The 13,127-nt window shown below is 41.7% G+C and overlaps 1 protein-coding gene across 2 annotated transcripts in view; it reads left to right on the top strand.

Moving 5' to 3' along the window:
* Window positions 1-5,273: 5,273 nt before the first annotated feature.
* Window positions 5,274-13,127, top strand: part of NPRL3 (NPR3 like, GATOR1 complex subunit) — a 343,712-nt gene continuing 335,858 nt past the window's right edge. For both annotated transcript variants that reach the window (XM_078663075.1, XM_078663074.1), the window contains exon 1: window positions 5,274-5,481. In XM_078663075.1, the coding sequence (XP_078519201.1) occupies window positions 5,364-5,481 (118 nt within the window). In that variant the 5' untranslated portion in view covers window positions 5,274-5,363. The remainder of the gene's footprint in view (window positions 5,482-13,127) is intronic.

Here is a 13,127-nt window from a genome sequence, read left to right as displayed (position 1 = left end):
GAACAAGTAAAGATCCTCTCATTATTAGGTTTTCTTCAAGGCTCATTTCGTCTTTAATTTTAGCAAAAGGAATCATGTTTTTATCAATCTGACTTTCTCTCGGCCAGCCATCTGAAATCCATTTCTTTAAGAGAATTTGGGAGTTGTCACTATTAGAGGCTTGTAGCCATTCTGACTTGGAAATGACCCCTTCAGTTAACTTTAATACTTCCACTAAACTTATTACTACTTCTTTATCATCAAGTACTGATTCAACCTTCGAAGAATTCACAGGACATCTTGATAAAAAGTCTGCCTTAAAATTTTTTCCTCCTGGGATGTGTCTCATTGAAAAATTAAAGTCATATAGTTTTGAAAATAAGCGAACCAATCTAGGACTTGCATTTCTTAATCCTTTATCATTCCATATGAAAATAAGGGGTTTATGATCAGATACAAGTGTAAATTCTTTGCCCCATACATAAGTGGAAAAGTGTTTGACACCCCAGACACAAGCAAGAGCTTCCTTTTCTATAGTACTATAATTTTTCTCTGATGGCGAAAGTTGTCTGGAAGCAAAAGCAATTATGTTTTCATTTCCATTGTCTAACTGACTAAGTATAGCACCTAGACCCATGTTACTTGCATCAACAGTAATGTAAGATGTGAAATCCTCATTGAAGGGTTTAAGTGCTGGGGCAGAAATGATCAATTCCTTTAATTTCTCAAATGCAGAACTTTGATTATCACCCAAGACAAATTTGACTTTGTTTTTTGTTAACAATCTTAGAGGTTCACTGATCAGAGCGAAATTCTGTACAAATCTTGAATAGAATTCGCTTAATCCTAAAAATGATCTCAATTGATCTTTATTGGATGGTTGAGCACATTCACGAATAGCTTTAAGTAAGTCTTGTTTGGGACTAATGCCTTCTTGAGATATGACATGACCTAAATATTCCACCTTGTCGAGTAAAAATTTACATTTCTGTTTCTTTACAGTCATTCCATGTTTGCCCAAAATGTCTAGTACCTGATCTAATTTAGCTATATGTTCCTGAACAGTATTCGTGGATATAAGGATGTCATCTTGGTAAGCTAAAACATCCTTTACATTACCAAACAATTGTGACATTAGTTTTTGAAATACTGAGGCCGCTGAGGCTAGGCCAAACGGTAGTCTAAGAAATCTAAAAGGGCCAAATGGAGTGTTGAAAGCAGTGAGGTCTCTAGACTCATCATTTAGTTGGATCTGGTGATATGCTGCTCTCAAATCAATCGTAGAAAATATCTTCGTACCTTTGAGTTGTGCAAGCATATCCTGGATGCGAGGTAAAGGAAAGCAATCAATCTGAATATTTTTATTTAATGACCTAAGGTCAATGCAGAGCCTGATCTCATCACAATTCTTTTTAAGAGCAACGACAATTGGAGAAATCCATAATGATGAATTAATCTGCTCAATCACACCTTCATTACATAATTGATCCAGATGAGTTTTAAGTCTATCCCTGATGCTTAATGGAACATGTCTGACCTTGTGAATTACAGGAATTGCATCAGGTTTCAGGATAATTTTATGTTCATATCCTATGACTGAACCCAACTTATCAGAAAAAACACTTTGATGTTTATTAATTATTGTGTCTAATGAAGGATGTTCAATATTAACAGCATTAATGTTTTCAGAACGGTCTAGGGAAATAGGATTATCAGTGCCTGGTCTTAAAACCATTTTAAATTTCCCTTGGTCCTTCCAACCTAAGATTTTATATCCTTTCTTAGAAACATATATTTTTGTATCAATGGTTCTATCCTCAAAGGTGATAATATCTAAGAAATATCCCATCATTTTAATTTCAATATCATTGAAGGCAACAGTGTGTATATCAGTCGGTAATAAATCAATCCCAACCCATTCTTTAAAAAAGAATACATCAGGAATAATAGTTACTGGAGAGCCAGAATCAACTGTGACTTCAAGAGAAACTTTTCCTATGATTATATCACACACAGGATCACCACCATCTGTGTCATCTTGTGAATTAATCATTGCAACAGACAGTAAAATTTTGTTAATGGATATGTCTTTGGATACTAAGTTCACTTCAGTTGTGGGATTATCTGATGACACATACATAGTTTTTGTTTTAAACTTACACACCGAGTTAAAGTGACCTATTTTCTTACAGTTAGTACATTGTTTTTTTAAAGCTGGACAAGTTGGTGAGTTGGCAAGATGAGACTTTGAACCACATCTATAGCATTGAAGAGACTTATCAGGTTTTTTCCATTCAGTCTTATTAAGCGTTTTGTCTTTTTCGCGTTGTGAAGAGGGTTGTGAACCTTGTTGAGAAATCTTATTAACTGTTTCTGATATGGAAGGCTTGTTATTACCTAATTCTTTGGAAGCTGATACTGATCGTTCTATTCCTCTTGCAATTTCCAAAGTTTCAGTAATTGAAGGATTTCTACAACAGAGGATTCTCTTTTGTACTTCGTTAGAATGACAATTAACCACTAGTTGATCTCTCAAATACTGGTCAATAGGGCCTTCAAATTCACAGGAAGCTGCTAATATTCTCAATTCTGCTAAAAAGGTATCAATACTTTCATGTTCCCTTTGTTTTCGAGTGTAGAATTTGTGTCAGCTGTGCACATCAGCGAGTGCACGGAGCGAATGTTTTGAAGCGCGTTGTTGATGTTGTTTGGTTGCTAGGAGTTTTCTAAGATGGCGGATATGTCGTATGACGTAGCAGCGTCGTGCGTGCGACAAGCTTGTGGGAACAATGAAGGAGACTCGTAATGGATTCTCGTAGGTGCTTATCCAGACGTCAGCAATGAAGAGTGTTCGCGCTCTCAAGTCGCGCTGAGAAGTCTGGTAATGTTCTGATCCGGTAAGCAGTTTCCGTTGATATTTTAAAGGACGCTTGTGTTTGAAAAGTTCCACGCGAGCCTCAGACTGCACCCTAAACTGTCTGAAGTTAAAGCAATGTGACAATAGTAATCAGAAACTTCAGTATGCAGTGAAATTATTTTCTCCGTTATTTGCCAGATAGAATTCAAAGCAGAGGTTGCAGTAATTAAGGACGCTAAGATTGTAGGTGTCCATAAAGATCTGTGCGTGCCTCAAAATTGCACCTTTTTGACCGTCCGAAGTCAAAGCAATGCGTTAATATCAATCACAAATCTCTGCACAATTGTAATGAAACTATCTCACTTGTCATTTGCTAGACAGAATCCAAAGTAGAGGCCGCAGTAATCAAAGCGCTGATGTAGTGAGAGAGTCTATGTGATAATCGAGTTCAAAAGTGAAGGGTTACTTGTGTCTGTGCTGTGCTGTGCATCAATTAATCAAAACAATCAGTGAATGTCTTAACGGAGTGCACAAGGCTTCAGTTTGAAAATAGAAGTATGAAATCAAGTTGAGGTTTGAGTTCAAGGTTTAGTAAGTTCAAATTTGTAGGTTTTCAAAAATAGGTATCAAAGTTGAAATTGCAGTTAATTTTCAATTAGAAGATAAAATAACTTATCTTGAATAGATGTGCTGGTTGAATGTTGAATTCAATATTGTTGATTGAAGTTTCATGAATGAAGAAGTTTTGAGGAGGGCACTGCAGTCTGGCAGTTGATGTAGAAGATGTTGATGAATATTGTAGTTTTAGATTTGGATGTGGGTCCAAAGAGGGCTGACTAGACCACCTCGTCGCCAAGTTTATGTTGCATCCAAGGAAGACAGATCCAGTCCAATAGTTTAAGTAGATTTATTCTTATAATAAGTACAGCTCTCTAACTGCCAGAGTGTCTCTCTATCAAGCTTCAGTCTCAAGTGAGCCATTAGAGCCTAAACATTCTAATATCTCTAAGCAACAATGACATGAACAAAAGGCTTAAAGGAGAAGCATATTAATAACGTAGATAAAGATTAACTTAATATATATACAAGATGTTCATAAAGAAGAAGAATACTGATACAGGGATATAACACACGTGTTCAATTTCCAGCAGAACTCAGCTAAGCAGCCTTGACATTGTTACAGTGAAATATACTCCCCCCTTCTCTCCGGCTGAGCAGAATGGATTAGACATGTATAACCAGACATACTTACTGTGGCTGAATTTTTATTAAACATCTGAAAAAGAGGGAGACACAAACGTGTTGAAAGGTCATACACCTAAAATAAATGTGCACTTTCTTTTCTGCAGCATTTCGTGTATGATTGTGAACGCGGCCTGATAAGGCATAGTTATGCTACCTGAAGCATGCCTAAATTAAACATGATTCTTTTTATGTGGAACATATATTTAACTAATGAAAGCATTGTCAGAAAAATCTACTGACAAGTTAAACGATTCAAAACGCTGCTGAATCGCATCATTTGGCCTCACGTCTAGACTGCCGACTTTGGAGGTGGGACACCAAGGTTCGATCCTCTGTAGTCGACTCCACATGCTGTGATTCTGGGCAAATCACTTAATCTCCCCGTGCCTACCACAAAAAACAAATTCTCCTTGTGTAACTTAACTGGTGCTCATGTAAAGCGCTCCAATAACTTCGGGTCGAGTTCGCGCTATAATAAATCTGAAGAAAAAAAATACCAATATAAACTTTTATTGTAAAAAAACAAAAAACGGAACATGCTTTTAAATACCAGGTGAGCCTCACTAAAACTTGGCTATACATTGGCGAACTAACAAACGAGGACGTCCGATTTAAAATTTTACGTTTTCTATCAGGACTGAAATTTAATGTGCTCCAAATAATTGCAGTAGATGACAGAAAGATGTACAAAAGTCAATCGACCACAGTTATAACTTTTGATTTCGAACACATAAAATGTGGAAACTAAGTTCACGAGTGAGTAAAATATACGGCTAACCAAGTCATGTTTTCACAACATCCGGTAGTCGCATCAGGAGGTTGCCTATTGGGTGCTTTCGTTGGCTTGACTAGCCAATCCAAGCCGGTTTGCTTTGCTCTGTCCATTCCAAGCGCACTTTACACGCCAATACGAGAGCGCTTCATTATAAGTGGTGGTAGACGGTCATGTGGATAAGTAAACTACTTCTATGAAAGATACATACATCTATCCCATCCCAGGATAAATACATACATGAAGCAGTGTAGCCAGCAACCTCAGAACAGTGAAACAGTGATTGTTGGTTGATGTGTATGGGAAGGAGCTTGTGCGTGCTGCAGCTCACTCAATCGCTCCCTGTCGTTTTGTTAGGACTAGGTTTGTTTTGGGTCTATTTTCTGCAGAATGTGTCGGGCCAACCCTTTCCGTGTTTCCGGTTTCGCGTTGCTTCGGTGTTGCAGAGCTGTCAGATTTGCGACAGAGGTGCCTTTCACTCAAGGGGCTCCGTTCCCCCAGCCTGCAGGCATGGGAGAGAACAGCAGCCCCATCAGTGTCATTCTGGTGAGCTCTGGCAGCAGGGGCAACAAGCTGCTGTTTAGGTTCCCATTTCAAAGATCTGCAGAGCATCCTGCTTCACAGACAAGTAAGTGCCAGCAGTGAGCAGTTGGCTGCAGAACAGCAGAGGGTAGAAGCTAACAAACTAGCCTCAGAGAAAAAGACTCGGCATGCCGGCTTGACCAGGGTGCGGACAGGCTTTTTGTGGCAACCCCCAGGGCTTTCATGACGGCAGACTGACAGAACACACCCTAGGCTGAGTGAATATACGTCATTTTCTGCGGGATCCCCGCTCTCACAAAGGACAACAACCGTGTCGTTCTAGGATAGCAGTCTCCCCCAAAGGGAACCACAAGCTTCTTATATCTCACGTAGAGCAATTTTATAAATAAACGTTGATTCGCACATTCTTTACTGCACTGCAAATGTCATTTTGCAGTTTATTTTCACTGCAAACCTGCCATTCGAAAAATACTGTTTACTGCCTCGTTCATTGTATATTACAATTAACTTAACAAATGGAGACCATTGTAATTGTTACATGTCCTCTTCAGTTTGAAAGCATTGTACAGCACAAATGTAACTCTTTATATTCTGGTTTTTGGTTAAGTATCTGTTAAAAAAAACATGAAACAATACAATGGCATAAAAATACATGCAGATGCGCAAAATGTAATACGTTATTTATTACAATTTTGTGAAGGAGAGGAAGGGCAGTATGACTGGCTCAACACTTTGCATCTAGATAATCATGTCCACTACCCACACACAACGTTGTTAATAAATAGCATATTGCACTCTGTGAATCGACATATACGCTATGTAAATTGACATATACATACATACATTTTAATGTCAGTGGAGCAGGAACGATCCATCCATTTTTTAAGACGAAGTTTCACAGCTTGGCCTGTTGTGAGACTTTATTTTGAAATGAACAGAGTAAGGTGAGCTCAATCGCTTTCATTTCCATATTCAACATTAACCCCTTGAGCGCTCATGACAAGCTCAGCTCTGGCACTATGCTCATGGCGAGCTGAACTCGTCATAACCGCCGCAGAAAGCCCACGCGGGAATAGTTCCCCTGCTGTGCTATTAAACGGGCGTGGTCATGACGAGCTCAGCTCGTCATGAGTACAGCGCCACTGTGCTGCGTGACGAGCTGAGCTCTTCACAAGCACCGCAGCGCCGCGTGCAGCCCCCCTCCCCCCAGCACCGTGGGGTTAAATAATGGAGCAGCTGATCAGTATATGAAGTATTTCAGCAGTTCAGAAACGTCGAACTGCCCTGAATTTGTGCCCCATTCTACCTATTTACCCCCAGATGTTTGCACCTTATTTACTTATATCAGGTTTTGTTTTTGGTCTGTACACAAATTATTTCTTTACATTCTCTATTAGGTAGTAGAGAAGGATAAAACCTCCAAAACAATGTGCTCATCCTGCATAGTTTTGCTGTGATGTTTAATATCATGCATTACCTCCTGTTATAAGTGGCATCTAAAATAAACGTTTCCACGCCACAGTAATCACAGAATGAGCTGAATAAAGCTATACAGTGGGAAGGAGGACTAGGACTCGGAGTAATGAATATTACCCGTAAGTAACCGGGGCATTTCACTCCATCTACAGAACGTGTGCTGATATTGTGTAGCCAAATCACTATTTATGGCATGTTTCATATATTTCACAGAACAGGGTGTACTAAAAAGGTTCCCCCTTCAAAATATATGTTAAATTATTATACCATTCATCCCGGTCCTCTGGTTGCTATGGGGCAGTATTCCTTGTGGGAATGAATGTTAACCACTATTGTCCTATATCTTAGGATTCTATTAGACTCCAATTGAAAATCCAAGATTAATATGCTATACTTGACTTTCTGGAGTTAGTATAGTCAAGTGCTCAAGGTTTATTCTAGGCAGTGTCGGTAAATACTCATACAATTCCATAAACGGCCAAAAATTGCAATGGTATTCTGAGGTTACAGAAGTACATGTCTTTGTTTACAAATAGTACTTTCAGAGCAGTTACATTTGGTAAAGGTTACAACATACATAGAAAGGTGTATTTGCTATTAGAGACCTGCACATCAAATAGTGTCCCCTTATTATAAAAAATGCATACAAATACTAAGTTCAAAGCATCAAGTATTGAGTGCAACTTTGGTGTTTGATGCGCATCTACCTAAGGCACAGCTTTCCAAACTTTTCATGTTGGTGACACACCTTTTTGTGAATTTTTTTTCAGGGACACGGTAACGCGAGCGCAGCGAGCTAGCCCGAACCACCCACAACCCCACCCACAACCCCACATACACAACCCCCCCCCACACACACACACATGCCCAGACACCCACACACACACACACACCCACACAACCACACAACCCCCCCACCCCCACAACCCCACCCCCACACACACACAACCCCACCCCCCCACAAACCCACACAACCCCCCCCACACACACAACCCCCCCACACACACACAAACCCCCCACACACACACAACCCCCCACACACACACAACCCCCCACACACACAACCGCACACCCCCACACACACAGCCCCACACACACACACACACCAGAGCTGGAATTAAAACCAAAAGTTCCAGATCACCAGGTCACCAGTAGTTTTGCCCCTAGACTAAATCTCTGTGGTCTAGAATCCCAGAATGTTGCATGTTCTTTGAGGAATTCTGTCTCGTAAAACTCTGCTCTTCATGGCCACACTTTTGATCTAGTATCCTGGCTTCAGCTGGGTTTGCTTTTCCTCGCAGTGGGCACTGCCCTCACTGCAGTGAGAGCCACCACTTCTCCCCATTCTTATGCTTTCTCTCGTGGTTTCCTCTCACTTTAATCACCTGGCTCTCTTCCTCTTGTTGTATTTCTCCTCCTGTTTCACCCCTCCCCTCTCCTATTACACCTCTACCCCCAGAGCTCACCCTAGAGTGCAGGGCCTCTTCCCAGAAGCTGCTCTTAGAATGTGTGCCTTTCCATTCCTGGTGCACTACAGCTCTCACTCAGGCGGACCTCTCTCCAGGGCCACCTCCTGTCTCTGCCGAAGACTAGAGGGCATATGTCCTGCACCCCCTCCTTTCCCCCATGCCACATTTCTACTGCCTGGTAACGTTTGCTTTTGTAATTTGCTCTCTTGTAATGTTCTCATGTATCAGTTCTGTTCCTATTGTGAAGTGCTCTGACACCTTCGGGTAAAGTCCGCGCTATATAAAAACGCATACATCCATTTTTGGACACGGGGAGTTTATGCTATTTACCCATGTTAGACCTGGCCCCCTTGGCGTCGGTCCCCTTACATTACTCTCCCCCACCCCCCTCCCAGCAGCCCCCTTTATGTAACCCAGGCCTCTGCCCTCACCAACCCCGGGGAAGTAGGAAAGACACCAGTATAGCAACTCGATCCCCCGGACTCCTGAAGCCCAGCCCTAGAACGAAACAGTCCCCAGCCTAACTAGACTGCACCCGTCCTAAGACCCCCTGGCTCCGAAAACCCCCCATGCAGGGCCTCGAACCAAGAAGAACAGGAGCGCCAAACGCTCATGCCAGGCCTCGGAGCAGCGAGCATTTCCCAAAGGAGGGGGGTGGAGGAGTTTCGATCCCACCTCCTACCTCCCCCAGAGATGGCCCCACTCCCCGCTGGTCGCCTGGGCATCGGGCGGCAAAACTTCAAAGAAGCTTGACACCAGCTGGCAGGAAGCCCTCGATCAACCCCAGAGTGTGTGCGAGTTTCTGTAGCACAAACTCCACTGGAAGGGACGCCCCTGACGTCATCACATCACATCCCGCGACACACCTCCGCATAGGGCGCGACACAGTAACGTGTCGCGCCACACAGTTTGGAAAGCTGTGACCTAAGGCATCAAAAAGACTTTCCGCCCACAGAGAGTCCAGCAGATTATCACAACAACCGAAACAAAACACCAGCGCACATCACATATAGTAACTTTTATCATCAGCACTTTTCGTCAATTAGTATTCTTGTAGGAACACTCTTTTCCAATCCAAGAAAGCCACGTTGTGTAGACAATTCAAACTTTATTTCTCTTAAAAGACAATGCTCCACAGCAGATGAGCCTTTCGTCCTATGCGGGCTTCCTCACGGCTTGTTCACAACGTATTGAGCACTAAAGTCATAAAAGCACAGGTTTTGCCAATGTATGAAATTATTTGTATAAGATTCACCGTACATGTAATCCAACTCATTCGAGCATGTAAAATATATGTAGTCAGGTCCTCTTTATTTTCAATAATCGTAGAGCCATGATAAGTTCCATCATAGATCATAGTAGTCCCGAACTCCGTCAACTCTCCATGCACGATTTCCGACAAAGTCTGAATTGTCTACACAACGTGGCTTTCTTGGATTGGAAAAGAGTGTTCCTACAAGAATACTAATTGAAGAAGAGTGCTGACTGCACTGAGGATAAAAGTTACTATATGTTATGTGCGCTGGTGTTTTGTTTATGAAGGTAAAGGTTATTTAACATTTAGAAAATTATACTTGAGCAACCATCAGTCTTCAGGGTAATCACTAAGTCTATGCAGTAATCATAATGCACTCCTGTCCCCAAATTACAGTAAATCCACAACAAGAGTTCGGAATTGCACCACAGTCAAGAAACGGACACAAGCGGACTGATCGAGAGTTTGGTGGTAATGGCAAATCCTTTAATTTCTTGGGGAAATGCAAAATATCGAGGGGAATTCACCGGTGGAATGTAATGCACCGTATTAACGCTATATTGAAGGAATGAGTCTTCCTGAATTAATCACTTCCTTCATAAATCGGAGATTAATATTCCATTCAGTCCTCAGTGAGTTGGAGCCTGTACTGCAGAGTCTCTGCCAAAGTTTAGTAATAATTTGCCTCTCAAATGAATTGAGGATTTCAAATCACTGGTTTGCAACTGGACCAAACCCTAGTCATTTGTGCATGGCATACCATGCCTCCTCCATTGCTGGTAACTGAAAGTTACCCAGGACCAGTACAGACTCAAAACTGCTCCAATTTACTCATGGGTGGGGGCAGGATAAGCTGTCACAGGCTCTATTAGTACTTTGTGGTTGACGCCCAATCGTGACAGAATCCTTTGGGTTCGTTGCTCAGAAACAACTGGTTACGATCATAACTTTGTTGTGGCAGAGGCCACACTGTTCTAGTTTCCACTTTTCAGGAACAGAGGGCATCCTTTTTTTAGGCTGGAGTTTCATAAATGATCAGACTGCAATAACTTCAAAACCTTAAGGCATAGGATAATGGTTCCAAAAGTATAGACAGCGCCAACAAGAAAACAGATCTCGAATTCTTAAGCATGTTGCAAGACCTGAAGCTGTAGCAATTTGTATGATATGCTGTATCCAAAAGTAAAGCAGTTGACCCATGAACTGGGCACCATATTATATTCTTGAACATTAAGTTTGCCCAATGTATTCCTTTTTCTACAACTGACAGCAACATGTTGTTATAACAACACGATTCTTGTAAGTTTATGACACATGATATATCTTTGTCCGGCGTTTGATGTTAGCCAATGAAGCACCACTGGTGGATGGATGAAATGTGTCATCCTCGTGCCCATCTACCTGGACCCTCATTCGCCTCAGCTTTTTGGGCAGGTACACAGCTGATATTTTTAATTCTTTTTGTGCTGCTAAATCCATGTTCAGACATTGAAGATGTTGGCTGATACAACACATTATTTTCAAAATTGGAAGTACATGTTTCAGTTCATGCCATCCTTAAAAATATGTGAGCAGAGGGAAAGGCTTGTGCGTTCTGTGGTGAATTGCAAAAATCTAGTCACAGCCCTTAAGACTCTCCTTTCCCAAAATGTGTTTTCTGATCTGAAGTCTTTGTGGAAACCGAAATAGAAAATTTTAAACAAAGAGCAAGGCTGGCCACTGTCTATAACTCCAATTTCACTGTGGCAATTCCCAAGATTTGCCACACGATGAAAGTGGCATCGCTACATACATAGTAACTTTAAATTCTGAATTAAATTGATTTAATTCCTTTCTACACCTTGTCTTCCTTTGTGTTACCTTCTATTAAAACTCCTTAGATTTTCCTGCAGATTTAGAAATGAGTGACCTCTTGGTAGAATGCTTTAGACTCTTGTTTGTTCAGCTCTGTGAAGTCTAGCATAAAGTGTAAGAAAGAAATTACTTTGATTTCAAGTCATTAAGAAACATCTTGTACTTGGTGAACTAGTAATCTTTACAAGCACAACGGCGCTCTAGTTAGAATACTAGAGACTCACAGTTTGTCTTGAGATCCACCAGTGAGCTGACATGCCTTGTCTGTCAGATACGATCCACCAATTGCTTTAACTGCTTTTCAAGATTGTCTATTTCCTGAAGATCCCTTCCTTGCTTAGGTGAATACAAATACTGGTTAAAGCATCATGTAAGTGCTTCTTCGAAACTGTCTAAATAGATGGTTCTTTTTTTTACCGCGCACACAGCAAGTTCTACATTATTTATAAACTACATAGTGCACTACTGCAATGTAGCCGTGGTTGTCCCATGCCTAGTAAGCAAACATGTTATCAGGTAACTGCTTACCACTTTCTGTTGTGCTACCAAGTTCGTAACTGTGCCATTTTTATTCAGACCAATACATTTCTAACCCGGTATCTCCAAGGATAATCCCACATATTGCAAAGAATTAGTAAATCACATTTGACTCCTCATGCTCTGGAACGTTTCATGTTTACATTGTCTCCCATGTGTAGTGGGATTTGCATCACACATAAATCAGTTTTTGTATTAATATCCCTTTATCAGTTCACCCATTTGACAAGATACTAATAAATCTGGCATTTTGTATCACTTCAGTTATTTAAATGGTATCTGAAACTGCCAGCAAAACACCTTTGCATATGTAGTCATAGATGTAATGGTCCATGTTCCAATTGGGGTTGCTAAGCTTTGAGAACATAGCTAAGCGCTCACAATCTTTTACTGCCTACTAGACTCTATTAAGACTTTTAATTGTATTTTCATGTCAGATTTTGCTAGGAAGCCTGCTTATGCTATTGCATTGCACCTTTATGTAAAAATGTTTTTCCCATGTCTTATACTTTTATTGTGCCTTTCCAAATTCTCTTTTTTTAGTTGTTGGTTATCAATCAATCAATTAGTCAATTTGTAAAGCGCACTATTCACCTGTGAGGGTCTCAAGGTGCTGGGATGGGGGGGGGTGCTGCTACTGCTCGAACAGCCAGGTCTTGAGAAGTCTCCTGAAGGTCAGCAGGTCCTGGGTCTGCCGCAGGTGGGTGGGGAGGGTGTTCCATGTCTTGGCGGTGAGGTGGGAGAATGATCTGCGGCCAGCGGTCACTCTTCGGAAATGGGGGATGGAGGCGAGGGTGAGGTCACTGGAGCGAAGCTGGCGGTTCGTGGTGCAGAAGGTGAGTCGTTCGTTGAAGTATGCTGGTCTGGTGTTGTGGAGTGCTTTGTGGGCCTGGGTGAGGAGCTTGAAGGTGATCTTCTTGTTGACTGGGAGCCACTGCAGGTCTCTCAGGTGGGCGGTGATGTGGCTGTGGCGACGGATTCTTAGGATGAGGCGTGCGGAGGAGTTTTGTATGCGTTGGAGTCTTTTCTGGAGTTTGGCCGTGGTTCCCGCGTAGAGGGCGTTGCCGTAGTCTAGCTTGCTGCTGACGAGGGCTTGGGTGACCGTCGTTCTGGTTTTGATGGGGATCTATCTGTAGATCA

The sequence above is a fragment of the Lissotriton helveticus genome, chromosome 10, assembly GCF_964261635.1.
Source record: "Lissotriton helveticus chromosome 10, aLisHel1.1, whole genome shotgun sequence".
Classification (NCBI taxonomy): Eukaryota; Metazoa; Chordata; class Amphibia; order Caudata; family Salamandridae; genus Lissotriton; species Lissotriton helveticus.
The sequence above is the reverse complement of the archived record's forward strand: the minus strand, read 5'-3'. Positions and strand labels throughout refer to the sequence as shown.